Source organism: Paramacrobiotus metropolitanus, unplaced genomic scaffold (assembly GCF_019649055.1).
Source record: "Paramacrobiotus metropolitanus isolate TYO unplaced genomic scaffold, Prichtersi_v1.0 Parri_scaffold0000005, whole genome shotgun sequence".
NCBI lineage: Eukaryota > Metazoa > Tardigrada > Eutardigrada > Parachela > Macrobiotidae > Paramacrobiotus > Paramacrobiotus metropolitanus.
This window is the reverse complement of record NW_026570225.1, coordinates 302371-321358: the sequence shown is the minus strand read 5'-3', so window position 1 is coordinate 321358 and position 18988 is coordinate 302371. Positions and strand designations below refer to the sequence as shown.

Below are 18988 nucleotides of genomic sequence, written 5' to 3'. Positions count from 1 at the left end.
TTTGAATGCATAGTTCATGCTCCTGACCAGCAAAACTCATGCAATTATTTTAAATGGATTAATTTAATTAACCGTTATTTATTCACATGTTTATCTGTATCTCTAACTGACTTTGGTGTTTCCCCTATCGGTTGTAGTTTTCTAGTTTACCTGGAGTATTCCGGTGCCAGTTACAGTACTGACTGATCTATTCCTAAATTACGATACTGCCTTACGAGTTTCGTAGTTACTGCAGAACCATTTTAGTTTTACATATTGTGACTACCATGGCTACGGCTTATTTTTAAATTTATTTGTCCCGCTTTATTATAATTTATAATTATTTTAGGCTCTCATGAAGCGCAGAGATCTGCTGCTCATCGAGCGCCTTCGACTTGCGGAAGTCAGCAGAATAAGAAAGGCACAAGCGGCAACGAACAATATAAAATACAATACCAGTGCTGTTGATTTCAGCCCGATCAACGCGCTGATATCACCCGGCATCACCTCGGGATTATTCGGGATTCCCGTTGTGGTAACGGTGGCATTTTGCGCCGCTGACTGGGCCGCCACATATTCCCTTTGCTGTCGCACATGATAGGCTAGCAAGGCGGCGGTAGCGCAGCAGAGGATGAGCGACTGTACCATGCAGATGATATTCATCACCATGTTGACAATGTTCAGTTTTAGTTCGTAATCTTGAGCAACTTTTATGGAAGCACAAACGAGTCCGGTGACGCCCGTGGCGATTCCGAACGCGCCAACATAGATTCCTGCGTATTCTTCTCCACCGATTGTACGAGCAAACAGTCCGCCGGCTGAGAAAAAAAGAATTAATTACTAATGCGATCTGACGCGTTCATACCTGGAAATACTGCGTGTGTTGGATAGGGCGAAATACAATACCCGTCGAAAACGGTTAGTAACTGTCACAGATTTTGGCTGATCAATCAAAAACTCAAAGTTATGGTACAAAAATACACTTTAAATGTTTCTTACACACCTGCCGTCTCTTAACTGTTCTGTGAAAACGGCTATTTAAAAGGGGAAACAGGCGCAGTTTGTAATGCAGGCTTAAAGTCAGCTAAAATACGTAATTAATGTTTAAAATTCTTCCTACACTGAGTACACTCTTTAATGTTATTGTTAATTTTTATGCTTCTGTCTTCAAACTGCTCTTACAATTTTTAGCGTTTGAGTTACATATGGAACTTAAGTGCCGGTAAAATACCGCAGATGCGCGCACACTGATTATAGTTACTGCAATTGACAAAAGTTGCAGTCATCGATATGAATAGAAGAATATGTAGTCTGCATGCATTCTTAGCAAATGTACATGTAGTATGCAGGTGGCAACAGTGGGTTACTTACAAAGGTATATTTTGCTGGACAAAATGTAAACACTACTAATTTTCCATTCGCTTTTTTCGTATACGTATACAACACTTACTGACACACTCGATGATAATGATGGCTAATCCAGCGAGTGCCTCGATGGCAAACACAATAAAATACGGTACACTGGCTAATCGCGTTGGAAATTTTCCCGCTGTGACAGCATCAGTCGCATCCGTATTTTGCTTTCGCGGTTCAGGACCGATTACAACCACCCCGCCGTTTTTATTCGCGGTGGCGCTGCCGTTATCCTGCACCCGATTGGCACTGGCCACCGACGGCACGGACATGTGCGACACACTGTGATTCATATCCGGCCGCGAATTGCCGCGATCCAGCGGTGGGCGGGGCGATTTCACCGCCACGGCGCCGTAGAACACTTCGTACATCCCGTTGGAGCCGCCGGTCAAACCGTGGTGTTTGGCCAAATAATACCACAGAGATTCGCTGTAGATGTCGCCCGCACGGCGGACTTTCAGCGTGACCGGTCCGGGCGGCAGTGAGCGCAGCCAGACGGCAGCCGCATGCCGGTCCATGTTCGTTACGATCTCGTCGTTCACCTCCAGGATTTCATCGTTAGGCAGCAGACCGTTTAAACGCGCCGACGTATCCTCCAGCACATAGGCCACATAAATTCCGTTCTTCTCCGGGCCTTCAATGATACTGAAACCCAGTCCTTCGTTGGCCACTTTGGAGATGTTCAGCCGCATAATCTGCGCATCACTGGCCGTGCGTTCCACAAAGTTCTCATTGTGCAGTGGACCCACTTGGGCGAAGGTGTTGGCAGCTAAAAATAAACGTGTGATCCCCGGCGCACGATTGGGATCCGGTGATATGTTTCCACCATTCTGCATTTCCTGCTCCGTCATTTTATCGTTTCGCTGCAGATGCTGCCGCCACACGACTATTCGCGGCCGCGTTCATATGTGGCAAGCGCAGATTGTGGTTAATTAGGTCGCAAATAACTGGCGATAACCTTTATCGGTAACAGCATTTTCGATTGGACCAAATAACATAATCCAAAATCAGCAACCACCAAATCCAAACAAATCATACATGTGCATGCATGACTGCAAGCGTGCAATTAAAACCACGGCTAAACGGCACCTTCGCGACTTGTTTCTTAAGCGGTGAAAAATATTTCTGATAATTCGCCGACTTTTTACATATTGTACAAGGTACAGGCGTATGTTGTGCCGTATAGTGGTGCAGTCGATGATTGCCGGTGCCGTAATCGCGTTGCTTTGATGACAATTGTGCCGCGTTGTAACACTTGACGTTGAACCTGTTTGGTAAGTGGTCTTGTAAACTACATGTAGGTTTGTTTCCGTATGCTGCGATGTATTGCAGTATGCTGGGTTGTAAATGACACCTACGCGTAAACGGTATTTTCGTACCGGCACGGAAATGCGCCGATTCCGTATACACAGGTGTTATCAAATAACCCGGAAATATTCGAGAACTGTTTTACATGGGTTACAAGCGTATGTTTTGAGCATGTATGGCAGAAACTAATTCATAACCTGTAACAGTGTAACAGTACTACTATACAGTATTCACAATGACACAATCGTAATACCTTCAACATTGGCACTGTGATTACCGAAATGTATGTAGGCATGCGTTAATTTTTCATCAGCAGGATGGTATTGCTGCATATCTGTAGTTCTAAACGCTCGTATACGAACAGTTGAACAGTTGTATCGTGAAAACAGCGTATTTGCTGGCTGATTGTGTACGTATCTGTATAACATGTTGTATGCTTCGGATTGTCCTTGTTAGCTCAGTTACTACAGTACATGTCTGCGCATTGTTTGATTAGGAATCGCAATTTTATAAATCGTTTCGATTTGTAAATAAGGCAGCAGTTTTCGATTAATGTCGATATTTACGCGCTAGGACGCCCATCAACCAGCCGCACAATGCATAAACCGGCACAGTTTTGCTACAAGCCATTTTGACCGAAAAAGCGATTTCAGGAAGACAGTCGTATATTTGACAAAACAGAACAAAATTAACATTTTATACAGTTACTGTACTCGTATTAGAGTACGGTACATAGTATCATAAGCTGTGTTGTCAGCGAATAATTACCTTTCTAATACTGTCTTGCAGTTTACAAGTGTTAACCAAGCACAAGTTTTCTCATATGTTTCAGCTTATTAAAAAGGCTAAACGTATTTTTATTGGATTTAATATGTTAGGTTTAGATGAAATTCATGTTATACGAGGAACAACGTTGCAACCACGAGAAGTATTGATCACTAACAACATAGAAAAAATATTGATTTTGCTGCTCGCGCACAGCGGAAAATTAGGCACGTGCACGAAGCATGTCAATACAAAAGCCTGTACCGCAGGTGTTGCATACGCAAATACTTATTCGAAAGGTCACAAACATTTTCTTAGCCTCTTAAGCGGAGTTTCGCCGGAAGTCCGATCAAAGTGTTGAGGATTTCACTGTTTCGTTTCATCGGTCCCGCAGAGTACACCTGCGACTGAGGAAAGCCATCCGTTGGCATTTGAGCGGGAATCGGACTGCCTTGGGGATAGTGAGCGTACAGCTCCTGGGCAGCGCGATCGAAAATATCCTAATAGCACACCAATGCATGATACTATCGTTTTGATCGTTGTCGTTGTTAAAACTGCTGTTAAACACACTAAAAATATGCTAGAATTTCAATACTGTAATCTCGCACTCGTTATAAAGATACGCCGTAAAAGATACTTTGCAGAAGAGCTGCGAGTAATGCTCGAGTTAGATATTCCCAATAACTGTCAATCCTGATTTAAAGTACAGTATATTAAATTACTGCACACTTATTTGATGACTCTTTCAGTTATTGACAAGTAATACAGGTAATCAGGTTTTTTACGAAGAGACAGCATTGCCGTAATTAATTAATAGAACATCTAGCTCAATGCAAAAATGTTCTTGTACTCGCACACTTACGGCATTCTTGTTTAGGAAATCAGCTTCATAGCGTGGCTCAATGTAAATCCAGACAGCGGAGCCGTAGCCAGCAAATATCATCACGGCAAAAAATAAATGGGTGACCTCCATGGTGAAATGTCCTTAAAATTACTTCCGGTGGATACGAACTTTTATCGAAAACCGTGAGAAACGCTAAACTGTTTTTGCCGGTGGCAGGAGAAATGGATCGGTATTTGTGAATTCAAACCGTATAGGACGATCTATATATAGGTCGGTAATTTGCCAGGATAGCGTAACAATAACCAGTATTTGCATACAAAACTAAAACAAGCGCGTCTGGACACGGCCAACCTGTCAAGACAATTTGAAATGAACTGGAAATTATTGCGAAAAGAACGCCAAACGTTCGTGAGGATGCGTCAACATGAAGGCGTAACAACAAAAAGTGCACCCGAATACTAATTATCGCAGTTACTCGTATATGTCGGCGCGCAGATTACGCCGGAATCTGGGTGTAAATCCAGTGACCATCCTAAAATTGCGCGAAACAACCCGATCTGCATGCGTATAATGTCCGGACGACTGCGCGGACTTATCCCTCTGTTTTGTAATTTATGGGGAAAGCCACGCATCGGCAGTAGGTCGCATCACAGGATTTAGGAAGGGATCTGGTAGGTTATATATGGGAACCGCGACAGCAAAAAATAAAATAATTTAATGTTATGCATGAACTACATTATAGAATACGATGGATGTCCGGAATAATGTCTCAGTTTCAGCGATATTGATTTGTAGTTTTCTCTTTTTTGTGTGTACTGCTCAACGGGTAGCGATCGGTACAAACCTATTCAGCCACTAATTGTAGTAATGTGAGCCCAAAAAACAAACATTCATATATTTCCAGTTTTGGTATTGCGACTGTTGTCGAAATGCGATACACACTGTATACGTAGCTTCTGTAGTAATATAAGTGGTATTGGTAGTGACCCGGCCAGGCTCCTACTTAGCTCATTGCCAGAAGTCAAGAAATTTCAAATTTTTAAAACACAACATGCAAACTTCTAACGTAAGCATCAAGCGCGCAGTTGTTTGTCAACCACGATATTCGCTCTTAATTGCAGCTGTCTGGAGCGGCGGAACATTGTAGCATATTTAATTGCAGAACAACGCTATTCCATAATTCCGAGCTGTATGTAATTAAATCAAACTGTCTGCAAAATATCCATAGCTTGACCAATACGTCCAATTTCGGTGTGCGTTGTCGAAATCCCCGGCATCTGCGGTTGGAGCTCCAGATCAGCTGGATCGATATCCAGATTGTAATTCTCCATGATGTATCGCAGTGATAAGAGTGAATCATTGAAAACCTAGATTTCAAGAAATTCATTTCCGCTTTGCAGCTATATCATGCAAGATGGAAATTTCAAGGATTTCCAGGTACCTACTACAGCACCCTCTCCAAATGTACGAAGATAAACTAGTACTTGTAGCTTGCATAATATGCATTACAAAAATAACAAATCAACGGTGAACTTTGTTTTAAATTTCAGAACATAATAAAATTTTAACCTTTTTTAGCGAAGGCTGCAAATTTTAGAAAAATGTGTTTCACGCATGCTCTTGCTATTTGAAGAACATTAATATTGATACTATAAATAATAAACAAACAGAAAGGGCTTGTCTTCACAGTAGAGTGAAATCTGACGAAGTCTTCAATATTTTGTGAGATCTACGAATACAGAGAGTTACGGTTTCTACACACACAATTATGCATTGTGTTCAGACATAATGTACCATTGTATGGTATAGATACATACCTTGGCCATCTTGTGCACGGTAGCTTCCATGTCTTTCTGTTTGGCAAGATTCTGTGCGTACTCCGTCTCAAATTGTTCCAGCTGTTTTAAACTTTCCTCCGCCGAATCACAGTCCGCGTTATTCAAAACGGCTTCCCGCAAAGCACTTTTGATGGCCGTGACCTTTGCTTGGAGCTGCGCAGCTTGGCTGCGTGCTTCGTTAGCCGTGCAGCCGATTTTGTGTTTGGCTTCGGCAATTCCGCTGAAATAGTTATCACTGAGCAGTTTCATATCGGCTTGAATCTGAAAAATTTGCAGCGTTTATCAGCCTTCTGCAAAATATTCATCGGCATTACAGCACAGCATTTCAGACTGTTCAAAAAACTGGATTTCGTTTGCGTAGAAGAAGCGAACCACAGACCTTTTCGTATTGCTCACTGCATTCCTGAATTTCCGAAATTAGTTTCGCGCGTTCGGCTTGAAAATCCCGTATTCCGGCTTTCGTGCGCGTTAGGGCCAATTTGTCTTTTCTCAAAAGCTGCACTTGTTTCTGAACGTTTTCTAGGTGCTGGGTTTGCAATCGTACCGGTTCTTTTCTGGTCGCCGTGGCTTTCTGCACTTCATAGAATCTTGAGCACAGACCGCTGAAATGGTCTTTCAGTTGGACAGCTTGACCACGGAGATCGTCTATCAGCGCCAAGTTATGAAAGGTCAATTCCTGAAAATATTCTTTTGCGTCTCGATAGTTGCGCTCAAAGTTTAACTGCAGATGGACAGTGTTCTCTTGACGCTTCTGATCAATATAGCGCTGACATGACTGAATTTCCACCGCGGTGTTTTCCTGCATTTCTTGCCGTTCAGAATTTAAATCTGCCATCCGATCCTCAAATGCGGCCGAGTAGTTTTCGACAGCGGCTTTATACCGTTTCGCGGCTTTCTATGAAACGCTTCTGTGAACAAAGGGGGAATTCGTTTAACCATATTATTTCTTTTATTACCGTCGTGCATTCTTTCGTGTTTTGTTCGTACGCTTTTTTTTCCTCAGAGTGCTTGATTTTGAAATCCGCTCGTTGTTTGGCGATGTCATGCAAAATCTCCATATGGCTTTCATAGCTCTGTTTCGTTAGCAGATCTTGCTGCTCTTTGTTCTCTTTCAGCTCACGGTCCAGAAGATATCGTAGGTAATGAACTCTTTGGCGGAAAACCTGGAATTTCTTACAACTGAAACGCTTTCCTGTTTGGTAAATATTTTCAGAATTGTCTTGCGTGTGCCACGCGATGTGTGTGAAGTATTGAATGAAGTACAGGTAATAACAGTCTTCGAGAATCAAGGAATTAACCATTGTTTATATGATAAGCGACTGCCCTGGATGTTCAAACATTAATAATGTTTATTAATTAACTTAAATAATCTAATATTTATTAATCAACTTAATCACTATGTACACGTTACTATAAATTTGTTGGATTTATAAAAATTAAAAGTGTGATCGAAAAGCTTAAACAACTTACAGTATTAGCAATGTACGTAGCGCTAGTGGGACGCAGATGTTTCGGTTTTATAAAAAGTAGTGTAGCAAAATCAGGATCGATTTGACCTAAAAAGCCAGTTACTGTCTGACGCGTTAATACACTAACAGCTGTAACTGCATTGAAATACAGTATGGCTTCGTGGACAGTTGCATTTGAAATTATTTGCAACGTGTTATTTTATATTTATTATGTAATACAACACATATAGCGCATTATACATACCAGCACATCTCCATTGTGTTCAGCCGTTAGGTCTTCCATATTTTTTATCTGGGCTAAAGATTTCTGTTCGTACTCGTCCAACTTGGATCGAGCCAATTCAAGCTGGCGAAGCACAAGATTACGTTCTTCTTCTTCGAAACGATTTTGCTTTTTGGCATCATATAGTTGTTGCACTTCCTTAACAAGGTACCGCAATAGCTATATGTAAATAAAGCGTTCATTTTAAATGTAAACTAATATTACATTATACTTTACCTGGCAAATTCAAATATAAAACACTGCGACTGTACTCGGTTCTGCTTTACAATACATCGCTAACCTTTTCTTGGTCCATAGCGCTGATGTCGATACCATCAAGAATTATACTTTGATCTTGATTCTTTTTACCTCCTTTATCTTTCACTTTGGACATTTTTTATAAGTATTGTTAAAAATGCATTTGCAGAATTACAGTGAATTGCAGATGTATTTGTAGAATTTCCTTATCTTTAATAGAAGCTCGTTGTACGTTGCAGAAACAATTCAGGAAAGGTTTGATAAACTGCGATATTGCATCGAAAATAAGATTTAGCAGCTGGGATTAACAAAACGCAAAAAACGTCAATATTGTTCAACAGGGTTCAATCTTCAAACGTTTTTCCCTTTATCATACTATAAAAGCTTTATTGGATTTTGAATTGGATATGGATTTTGAATCTGATTGCGCGGTATACTGAAAAGGTCACCCTGGTAACTCAAACGCGAATTACAGCACAAACCGTTTGTACTCACGTATTATTAATGTTCGTGCAATATGAAGTTGTGATGTACCTATAATACCATTTTAGAAACCAATATGTACTGCCATTCGTAACACAATATGTACTGCCATATATGTTTTAAATTCGTAACACGTTCGTAAATACCGTATATACTATATAAATTGTTTGTCCTGGGTTCGATTACTGGGTCGGGTAACCTTCCGTCTCATAAAAGCAAAACAAAAAAAGTATACAAATTTCGAAATTAACGCAAAAATTTTTCAATAGCCTGTTAAAGTCTAAGTAAATGGAGTTTGACTACTGTGACTGCAATAATAATAATGACAATAAGAAATTATATATACTACTAGTAATTACCGTATAGCAAAGTGACCATGGCCAAGGTCTACTGGTAAAATATGTCGAAATCGCTGCAATGTCGCGAAATCTTGCGCTAGTGCCAATTTCTTGCGCCTTACGGCACCAGAAAAACAATTTTCCCGAGTGCCTACACGGAGACCGGGGAAAGAAAAAAAGTCCTTTTTGAGTGTACCCCAAGAGCGGATTTTATATTTTAATAAATTACACAGTCTATTGAATACATGACCAGTTACTCTACAGACTCGAGCATGATACAAAATAATCTTAAGTCGTTATAACAAGATTTTACATGCACATCGTACTGTATAGTCACAAAAGTGTATATTATCCACCTGGCCCATCTAAGCTTTTCACTGTTTAACTAGTGGTTATTAGTTTTCATAATTAATAATTCATAATTTTTGAAAATTTTGTTTTTTTCAAAATTTCATGGGAGACATGTTTAGTGTAAAATGAAAGTTTGTCGGTCAAATCTGGAAAATTCTGATGTGTTCATAATTTTTAATACATTGTCAGTGTTTTGGTTCCTGCTTATGAAACATCCTTGATTAGTTAGCTGTATTAAGGGGTTTGCGAAGGCTAAGTCGTTCGACTCACTTCGACGTGCTTGTTGAAGTCAGGTATGGGTTTCGTACTCACTGTGATCTGAATCTCGACGGCTCTCTCTTGGCGCTGTGGTTCTAACGCTCTCATGCTGACTTGCTCCGTCTTACATTTCACCTTTCTCTCTCCCATTTAACGTGGCAGTCAGCGTAATCAGGCATCGCAATCCAGCCAAAACTCCATGCCTTTCCTCCAAGCGAGTGCATGAGTATATGTTTAATTGATTATGTTCATTTTTTTATGTGGTTGGTGTGTGTTGCATTGTTGCGTGCCATACATCCCGCATAATTTGTATTGTGATCGTCCTTTCCTTACCATTAACCACTATAATTTCTATCTATTTTAAAGTTCTTCTAGAAAATACCAAAAAAAAGATTCATGTGTAAAGTAGTGGAGAGCAAGCGGTCTTTTACCTTATTGTTGCTTCCGTTGCACGAGTTTTGTTTACAAAACTTTTAAAAAAGAATATGTTATGCGTGCCTTTTCCCCTAATTGTAATAGGGGTTTTTGCCGCATAACAGCATACGGAACTCAATAAAGGTTGATATATAAATATCAATCCTGTGAAAAATAGACAGCTTCGATGGTGCAATATACAGTAACACCTCATGAAAATTTATTCATAGAATACTGAAACGTTGACTCTTTGCTTTTACCCGAGTAAAACAGCTTGTAAAAAAAACGTTGGTTAACCGTGAAACCACCGGTAGTTGAAGGTTTATAGTGACTTGCACAGCCCTTCATCCAACGGTTAGCCCAACGTTTGCTGAAGGGTCTGGGACCGTTGGAGCACAGTCAAAATTCGTGCACGGAAAACCGGTGGGCCTACGTTATCCGACGCAAAGTACAACGTGATTTCTAGGTTTTCCCAATGTTTGTTTTTTGTTCGCGAAAGCCGTTTCTACCGTACTATTACCGTTGCACAACCGTCAATTTTACCATATTTTATTATGATTTTCCTGGCTTGAAGCCTGCTCAACAAACGTTTCCGTAACAGAAATTAATCCACAGTTTTCGGCTTTGTGCCTTCAAAATAAAAGCAACCGTAACAAAAAATAAACATAAAATCATTCCACCTTGCGTCTACGCGATGAATGCGTGAAAACACAGAAAAATGCTGTACGACAACAGCTTACAAAAAAAAATATTGGCAATAATGCCGGCTGCGGCTCATGGTCGAAGTCGACGACATTCCGCGTGTGCGCAATTTTTTAGGCTGCTTGATCCGCACGGAATTTTCCTTCTGGTTTTTGGATCTGCGTGTCCGCAAGCTATCCGGTAGCGGTGTCCATTGTGCTTCTATATAAGCTACAATAAAATACTGTTACTGCAAATCCGCCGAAGCATAGACCGTTATGAGTGAAAAGGTTCACTCACTTTAGGGACTTACTCCATCATTTATCCAGTTCAGATTCATTTAGATCGTGGATTACATCTGTAAAAGTGTTCGTGGTAAAAGTATTTACTGAAGTGAATAAACAAGCGTACGTACGGCAGCTGGCTAAAGCGTGTACCGTATCCGGCGTGGCTCTGTATCTTCCTAGAAAAATACAATGGCATTTAGGTTTCAAAAAACTGTAAAACTTGTTCAGCGTGTTACGCATGCAGGCCCTGAGATTTCTCCGCGTCAAAGCGTTTTTCGGCCTTCTAATTCACTATGGCAAATTAATAAACTTTATGGTTGACGTTATAAAATAATCAAAAAACTTAATATACAGTTTAATATATACTCAATAATCAAAAAGTGCAATGCTTAAATTTTTAAAAACGAAATATGATTTACATATGCATTCATACCATTTACGGTTTCGACCAAAAGCCGCAGTGGGAAATTTACACCTGAAAAGCACGCGCGAAGTAGCTTTAACAACGCGTATGCGCAAATAAGGGATGTTAGCTTGGAAATGCACAATTAGAATTATTGTTCACGTATAGAAAGCTGTTAGTGCGTGTGCGCCGTTTTGTAGCATTTTAGTCCCGTAATAATTGTTTGAAACTGTTCCTACAAAAGAGCGTCAACAAGTTTTCCAATCACAGCTATTTCACCGTTTTTTAACTCCACTTATGACAATATTATTAGCTGTTCCAGATGCAAAAAGTGTACAAATGGAGAGATTTAAAAAATCATAAAGCAAGATAGTAATTTACGTACCGCTTTGGCTGTTATCTTCGTCCTCAATAAGTCTGCGTATCGCCGTATACGGTGGACCTGTAAATGAAGCTTTCTGCATCGTAATGCGTAAAGTGCTTGCGTAAATGCGTTACAAACAAGCTAGCGTAATCACAAGTTGCTTAACTTACTTCCGACAGCAGCGCGCGCATTCGCCAGCTGGAGTGTTTTTCCCCCAGAGAATGCTGCATCAAAATGTTTGCTTGTTCGAGCAATGTGTTGAAACCTGTAACAGAAAATATTTCATAAATTTTGGTCATCGCAGGTGATACGTTTATGTTTGCAGCCACCACGCATTGCAAACATTGCGTTACCGTTTTTGTTAAGAAGATTCCTTAATCCCGATGCTTGCAATTGCGCTGAGGCTTCATCTACAGTGAAAATGTAAAACGCAGCGTCGCGTAAACGGCAAATACGTTGAATGCGCATATTCAAGTTCTCAATGAGACACTACTCATGCAGCATCGCAGGTACTGTACATTGGCAGTACCAAATACCATGTACCTTTTATGATGCACCTTTTATGATGGAAGATCGAGAAGAAGAACTTTGCAAAATCCTTCTCAAACCAAATAAGAACAGACTATGCTAGTTAAAACCACCCCGTTGATCACAGTTCAAATAATCACAAATGATTTTGGTTTGAGAAAACAACAAAGTGAGTAAGGTTTAAGATAATCTGGATTTATTTCCAATAAACCCTGTACGATAAGCATAAAAGCAGCTAGCAGTAACAGAGAAATACTTAGTTAAATGTCTCAGCGAACTCGCACTTCAGTAAGATTGCTGGCTAAAAATCGTGATGCGTGCCTTTCTATTTTCCACTTTTGATATCAGATCAAAGCAAGACACCAATAAAAATGAATCTACCTTTGGTTTTCCAGTGTCCGGATAGAGGAACTGTTGATTGCAGAATTTGTAGCAGTTTCGCCAAGAACTCCTGCTTGCTGTTTTCCTCAGCAACTTTCGCGATTGGTCTCTTGATCTTCGTGCGCGAAAAGCCATCTTTCCTGCAAAAATAACGTGCTACACAGAGCGATATGTAAAAATCTCAGCAGCCTAAACAGACTTTACAACTAACAAGTTTAAAATTTTCAGTAGAACTCAGAAAGAAGAAAACTGTACAAAGCAGAAACCGAGAAACACTTCAAATGCGGGCACGCAAAGTTGTGGCGACTGGCGAGTAACGCTTGCAAAGTTGAAAATATGATACGCTGTTGAGATCAGAATACCGAGTTATGGTTAGCCGTCAAGCATCCGCGAGCTACCACTTACCTTTTTTAATTTTTCGGATGCGCAGCATGCAAGAAACAAATCATCCAGAAGAGACAAATAATGAAATTCGTTAATTTTATTGTTTTGGAAATTGGGTCAAAAACCCGAAAAAACGATGACAGAATAAAGATAAATTCCGACTTGGCTGCTTTTAGCTGGCGCACAGCTGTACGTTACGCTGATCAGCGGTCACGCTGCGGCGCTGAAGCCACCGTACAAAATACACTGTTCAGGCCTTAGCCAAATGCGTGCGCGCTCGCTTACGTATACGTAATGGTGGCGCAACGCAGGTCTTACGTATTTCCGCCAAGCTGTTTTACTCGGGTTAGCGACTCATCCAAGATCAGATTCTACAGAATGAAAAAAATCACGTCACGGTCAGGTAAAATGTGGGTGGGTAATTCGGTTTACGACAACCGTGTGCAACGGTCAGAAACGTTTACCCCAAAATTTGCGAAATCGTTTGCACAAAATGCGTACAAGCATGAATTACGTAATAGGATTACTTACTGTAAGACTAGTGTAATGGAGTACTTAAATCATTTCAGCACAGAATAATGCGCACATACAATAGTGAATACGTAAACGTACAATGTATTGTGCGGTACATACGTATTTACACGATTTCCGAGGATATACAACATTTTGCAATGTTAATTACGTCGATTATGTATTAAGTATCGTACTCGTATCCAGTTTTGCACACTTCAAATCTGCTGATTTTGCTGGACATTTTCCATGCTCATAATTCACACACAGTGCAGGTGCAAACTGGCATGTAAACAACTTCCCATAAAGTTACAAGCCCAACATGTTTTCCCTCCCCAGTGTGCACAAATATTCGGTGAACATGTGCATGTGATTTGTTTGTTGTCATACAACCGTATACACTAGCGTTCTGCCTGCATGCACATTTAACGTTGCCGGAAACATGCAAATGTTGACACAGGATAACTATAAATGACTTACCTTAGGTGTATTCGGGCTCTAAAACACCAATCAAAAACCAATATTATGCTGACTAACCACTGGTAAAGTACCATTCGGTTGTGCCCAGCTAGAATATGATTTCTTTCTCGTTCGACGCAGAGATGTATTAGAAACTTAGGTGATGCTGGATCAGCGTTTTTATAAAGAAAACGCCAAAACTTAGGCAGATTAGAATTCTTCTCGAACAGAGTGTGTTGTCAATAAAGAAATCGTGGCATTAGTGGATGTTATGGCGAGAAAAGAAAAGTCGCATAAAAATATGTCGAAAAACAACCACGAAGTGGAAACCACCGTGTACCATCACGGTGCCGGTGTACGGGAAGTTGTGCCGGTTACTGTTGTATCCGAATCGGATTATTCGCCGGTTAAAGGGCACAAATGTCTAGCAGCATTGGGCGTACTGGAAGTATTGCTGGGATTATGTATTATTGCTTTGGAAGCGGCATGTAAGTTTTTTCTTGCCCGTGGCACTAGATTTAAGTTAAAAATTCAATTACAGATATCAATAATTTATAAATCGATATACGCATCTAACCTGTGTGGTTGATGTGTTTATTCAGTCTGTAAAGGGCAAGAGCCAGGGTTAGTTTCAACGTGCGACTGTATTACTATGAATTGTTTTGTTCTATATTTATGAATAACGTAGATAATTATAGTTAATGACCGTTTGCACAATTTAAAAGTTTTTGGGTAATTGTTTTGAGGTACTAGTATATGAAAAGCTAATTTTAAGCTACGTCGACATAATAATATTATAAAGCTAGATTTCACCATTCTTTCAGAGTTCTCGAAAACGCGCGGTAAAGTGGCTTTGTTATTTCAGGGTTTAGAATAAGTACTCGTACTGAGCCATAGTCTGTAGTCTGTACAATACAAGACAGCAGTTTATCAAACATCTGTATGCACTTTAAACTCAGTATATTATATTTCGCTATGACTTATGAGTTAAATTATAATACGAACAAGTCTTTCAGGATGCAGTAGAATGCGAGTTCCTAGAGTGCGACTTACGATACGAGTACGATTCAGACTTCGTGTAAAGAACTGCAGGAGCGACGCTGTACTTTGTGAAAAAATTGAATCAGATAGTGTATAGGGATTACTGATTTGAGAACTACTCGTAGTTATTCACATGCTAATTATCGTAGAATCTTGTTCAGAATGGCGTATTGTGAGTTTGTAATTAAAAGGTTACATGAACGACACCTACTATACGACAAACCGCTAACTGTATTATTTGTTATAGGCGTCGGGCTCGATTACTTTCTGGAAAAGAGCGCTGTAAGTTTTTTTCTAGATCAAACTAGATCCGTGTCTATTTTGGTTCGGACTAATAAAACACGAAGAAAAATGTAAGAACCATTGTTATTACAGGTCGGTATCTACGTCGGATGTTTTACATTTATCACCGGCCTCATCACCCTGGCCGCCAGTCGGTCGAATTCGACGAAAGGCATGGGAAGGTGCTGTTTCCTCATTGCCGTAGTTTTCTCCCTGTTCTGCGCCCTCAAGGCCTTCATCATGTTCTGCGCATCGGCCGCCATGCTGGCCATTGTCCTTACTTGGTATTATAACTACCGCAACGGCGGCACTTTGAACAATACATCCTTTAATTTCCTCCCCACAAATCCCTTCTTTAACAACTGGCTGAGTCCCAACTACTATCTGTCATCGGGACGGTATGGAAATAATCCACAGGTATGGCGCGAGATGATCGGTCTGGAAGCGACGGTGATGACCTTATACTTCATACTGTTTATGCTGGCCATTATTGCCACCGGCTTCAGTTGCTGGAATTGTTGTGCACAGCGCAAAGAACGCCAGATGATTATGACTGTGTATCCGGACCGGCAGCGCGTTGTTCAGCAAAAGGTGTAGATTGCCTTGTGAATCATTTCCGCTCGTAAATTTCCTGTGCGTATGGTACAAATCGTCTGTGCGTTTGTAGGCCGTAACAGTGCGATGTAAACGATGTTTTATGAAGGATTGTTGTAGGTGTACGTCGACTTATCAAATTTGTTTTCTTTCTACTTTATTTTCTCAGTCAACTATAATGTTAGCTTTGGTCCATATCTTTTTATTTGGCATGTCGGATGCAACAGGTCATTGCTACTAACAAATAAAATTACATAAAAATTTGACAATAAATTTATTTGATACATTAATTTTCGAATCGATGTCTATACGAGCGAATTAATTTGCTTTAATACGGGTGCTTTATAACCGATTAGCTTCTTGTCACAATATGGACGTTAAACTGTGAGAATTACTTACGATAGATCAATGGAAACTGTATTACCAAATTCTATCTGTAAAGCTAAAGCTGCTGACAGTACCGTACGCATACGTATTTGATTATGTTACCATTACTTTACCTTATAACAATAATATTATTACAATGTAAATTTGCAAAGATATTACTTCGCATACATTTGTAACAATTAATGAACAATACACAATGAATTTGCATTCTGCGCGGCTTAATTTGTTCATGGGAATTTACTAGTACAGAGAGCCAGTACTAGAATAGAGAGATAAATAACGTCATGCACATGCACAACGAGTTGGTGCCGTATCATCGGAAGAATTTTAAAAGTAACCGATTGCACGAAAACATATGCCCGTAGTCGCTACACTGGTTTAGTCTTACAATCGCAGTAATGCCAGTACTAATAGCATATGGTAGAATTTTTGAACGACTTGTTCCAGAATACATCTAGTAGATGTTTCAGAACTAGGTTCGATCATATAACGTAGTGTACAGCCGCAATAGTTATAACTTAAGTACAAAGTGAATTTTGAGAGAAAAAGGCGAATATTAAAAATGCGCCAGTATTTTATTATTTTTTACATCCACTGGAAGCAGAGATCACTTAGAGCATCCGTAAGTTTGAAAAGTAGTACTGTATATTATACCGAGTCAATTTGCAATTCTAAACAAATGCAGTCTGCTGCGGAAAAACGTGCGCCGCAGACGCAGACGTAAACACTGGGTATCGATCCCATTTTTCGAGTTCCTTATACCTCGGTTCGGTGATTATGCCGCCGGTTTACTATCGCCGAGATTATAGAGATGATAAAGATAATCAAATACAAAAGCGACGCCACTGCCTTCATGACAATGATGGCAACAAAAGGAATAATGCTAATACCGAAAAACTGCACAATCACTTCCACAAAGGGAATGGTGCCGAGGAATGCAAAGACAAGAATATACACGGTGGTGGCCAACAGCGAGCCGGTCAGCATACCAAATTCGATGAGGATGGTGATAATCAGCATGACATAATCCACTGTAAAGATATTCTTGCGCGTGTCCAACGGGAAGTCCTCCTTGTAGGTCATGATGCCCACAATGTTGCTGAGGATTATGGCGATACATGCTAAGATGCCCAAAATCTCCAGTCCGATAAACGTGAAATAAATTATGAGAACTGCAATAAAATCAGCTAGCAATTGTCATTATCTAATTAAATTCGTAAATGCACAACAATTATTGCTAAAGATTTCACAAAGAATCTACTACTTTCAGGCAGTAATATGCCATATTTTACAATTATAAAAGACAAATAATTATTCTCTCTTCCCTTCGATATACAATGCATTCCGTTAAGCACAACTCGCACGCTTTCAATTTTTGAAATCACCATACAGATTGTTCTGTTCTGTAATATAGAACAATTTTGCTTACCGATTACTTCGATTCCAATTGTGACTAGAGATAGTCCAATATTTATTACAGCTAACTGCGGCCTAATCATCTTAAATACTTTAGTTGACGTTAATTAAGCATAACCCAAACTGATTGCACGGCCGCTAACGTAAGTTCAGACGTCTAAAATTACGAAAAGCCGCCGAAGAACCCTTGTACGTACACCAAAGACTTCATTTCTCATGCTGCAGACAAAAAGTAGAGGGCTAGCAGTGATTACTACCATGAATAGACATATCTTTTTGAAACATTTACCATCACATCTGTGATCTGTCAAGGTAGACGCTATGTATACCTTCAATATGTGCGCATCTCTTATACAAAAACATTCGAGATTTAATGTGACACACACAAGCAGTGCATCATCCGTGACTATCCCAGTCAGTCAGCGCACCAGCCTTACCGGCATCGTTTTTTATCGATTTGTTGTAGCACTTGTTACTACATTACATGCATACAGTAGAAGTACTTGTACCGTACAACAGTCCATTTGTGCACGGACAGTAAGTGATGAAAAAACATTTAATGAAGCCCTCAGAATTAATGAAATTGATTAAAAGTAGTTAATCAAATTAATAACTTTTATAATTAGCAGGCCTATCTTCGGGCCGGTTCCATATATAGGTAAATACGAGTATTTTACAGCACAAAATTAAATACCAGTTCATGCGCACTGTGCACGATATGTAAGTTTTTGTGTTTTCATGTTTTCACTACATATTTATGTAAGTTACTTTATTATTTATGTAAATTTTTATTTTTTCCTGTTTTTACTACATACATATTTATATATGCTCGTTACAGTTTATGGAAAGTTAATTCAGCTTTAACGACTGCATAGTTGTGATAGCACTTGAAGAATACGCACAAACGCCCGCATATCGTACTTACGTAATAGAGTGCAATAATAATATTCTTGTTTCTATCGCTATTTGGCCATGGTGTTTCACTGCCGCTTGGCGTCCTCATTATCAGTTCTAGTTTCTAGATCTGCGTTTCATCAGTGATTATAAGAAAACTTGCTGGTTGAGTAAAGAAAAATAATCGTAGGATCATAAAGCACGCTAATATAACAGTTTTAATTCGAATCAGGCGAGCACTTTACCTAAACAACAAATAAACGCCTGCAAACAACCCTATATTGGATGATTATGATCTGGTTAACGGAAGTTAGGATTTTTCTGATTTCCTTCCGGTCATGATAGTCATTTGAATCGCTGCAGTTGCTGCTTGTTCAGACTAAAGAACTGGATCAAA

General features: G+C 39.8%; 5 protein-coding genes and 1 long non-coding RNA gene across 9 annotated transcripts; 1 reads left to right on the top strand and 5 right to left on the bottom strand.

The window, feature by feature from the left end:
- Positions 1-121: 121 nt before the first annotated feature.
- Positions 122-2755, bottom strand: LOC129581175 (uncharacterized). The gene is made up of 2 exons (XM_055472101.1): positions 1430-2755; positions 122-797 (listed from the first exon to the last, which is right to left on the bottom strand). Exons 1-2 carry the CDS (start codon positions 2241-2243, stop codon positions 325-327), a joined length of 1287 nt encoding a protein of 428 aa, XP_055328076.1. The 5' UTR covers positions 2244-2755; the 3' UTR covers positions 122-324.
- A 703-nt stretch (positions 2756-3458) lies between these two features.
- Positions 3459-4554, bottom strand: LOC129581377 (uncharacterized). Its single transcript, XM_055472396.1, has 2 exons — positions 4328-4554; positions 3459-3965 (listed from the first exon to the last, which is right to left on the bottom strand). Exons 1-2 carry the CDS (start codon positions 4436-4438, stop codon positions 3780-3782), a joined length of 297 nt encoding a protein of 98 aa, XP_055328371.1. The 5' UTR covers positions 4439-4554; the 3' UTR covers positions 3459-3779.
- Positions 4555-5229: 675 nt separating this feature from the next.
- Positions 5230-8516, bottom strand: LOC129581296 (dynein regulatory complex subunit 2-like). The gene is made up of 6 exons (XM_055472282.1): positions 8180-8516; positions 7861-8058; positions 7104-7310; positions 6527-7042; positions 6127-6408; positions 5230-5676 (listed from the first exon to the last, which is right to left on the bottom strand). Exons 1-6 carry the CDS (start codon positions 8270-8272, stop codon positions 5512-5514), a joined length of 1461 nt encoding a protein of 486 aa, XP_055328257.1. The 5' UTR covers positions 8273-8516; the 3' UTR covers positions 5230-5511.
- Positions 8517-10513: 1997 nt separating this feature from the next.
- Positions 10514-13339, bottom strand: LOC129581126 (uncharacterized). Of its 4 annotated transcripts, XR_008689447.1 has the most exons (9): positions 13030-13339; positions 12625-12764; positions 12069-12125; positions 11886-11980; positions 11737-11793; positions 11382-11423; positions 11077-11124; positions 10962-11019; positions 10514-10892 (listed from the first exon to the last, which is right to left on the bottom strand). It is a non-coding gene; the product is annotated as an uncharacterized LOC129581126 (long non-coding RNA). The 4 variants fall into 4 exon arrangements; XR_008689448.1 differs by lacking the exon at positions 13030-13339 and having other exon boundaries at positions 10975-11019; positions 12625-12979; XR_008689446.1 differs by lacking the exon at positions 13030-13339 and having other exon boundaries at positions 12625-12976.
- Positions 13340-14057: 718 nt separating this feature from the next.
- Positions 14058-16241, top strand: LOC129581270 (uncharacterized). The gene is made up of 3 exons (XM_055472250.1): positions 14058-14465; positions 15266-15300; positions 15394-16241. The coding sequence occupies exons 1-3, from the start codon at positions 14249-14251 to the stop codon at positions 15895-15897; spliced, it is 756 nt and encodes a 251-aa protein (XP_055328225.1). The 5' UTR covers positions 14058-14248; the 3' UTR covers positions 15898-16241.
- Positions 16242-16903: 662 nt separating this feature from the next.
- On the bottom strand, positions 16904-18032 carry LOC129581404 (uncharacterized). The gene is made up of 2 exons (XM_055472438.1): positions 17711-18032; positions 16904-17453 (listed from the first exon to the last, which is right to left on the bottom strand). Exons 1-2 carry the CDS (start codon positions 17778-17780, stop codon positions 17038-17040), a joined length of 486 nt encoding a protein of 161 aa, XP_055328413.1. The 5' UTR covers positions 17781-18032; the 3' UTR covers positions 16904-17037.
- Between the last annotated feature and the right edge of the window lie 956 nt (positions 18033-18988).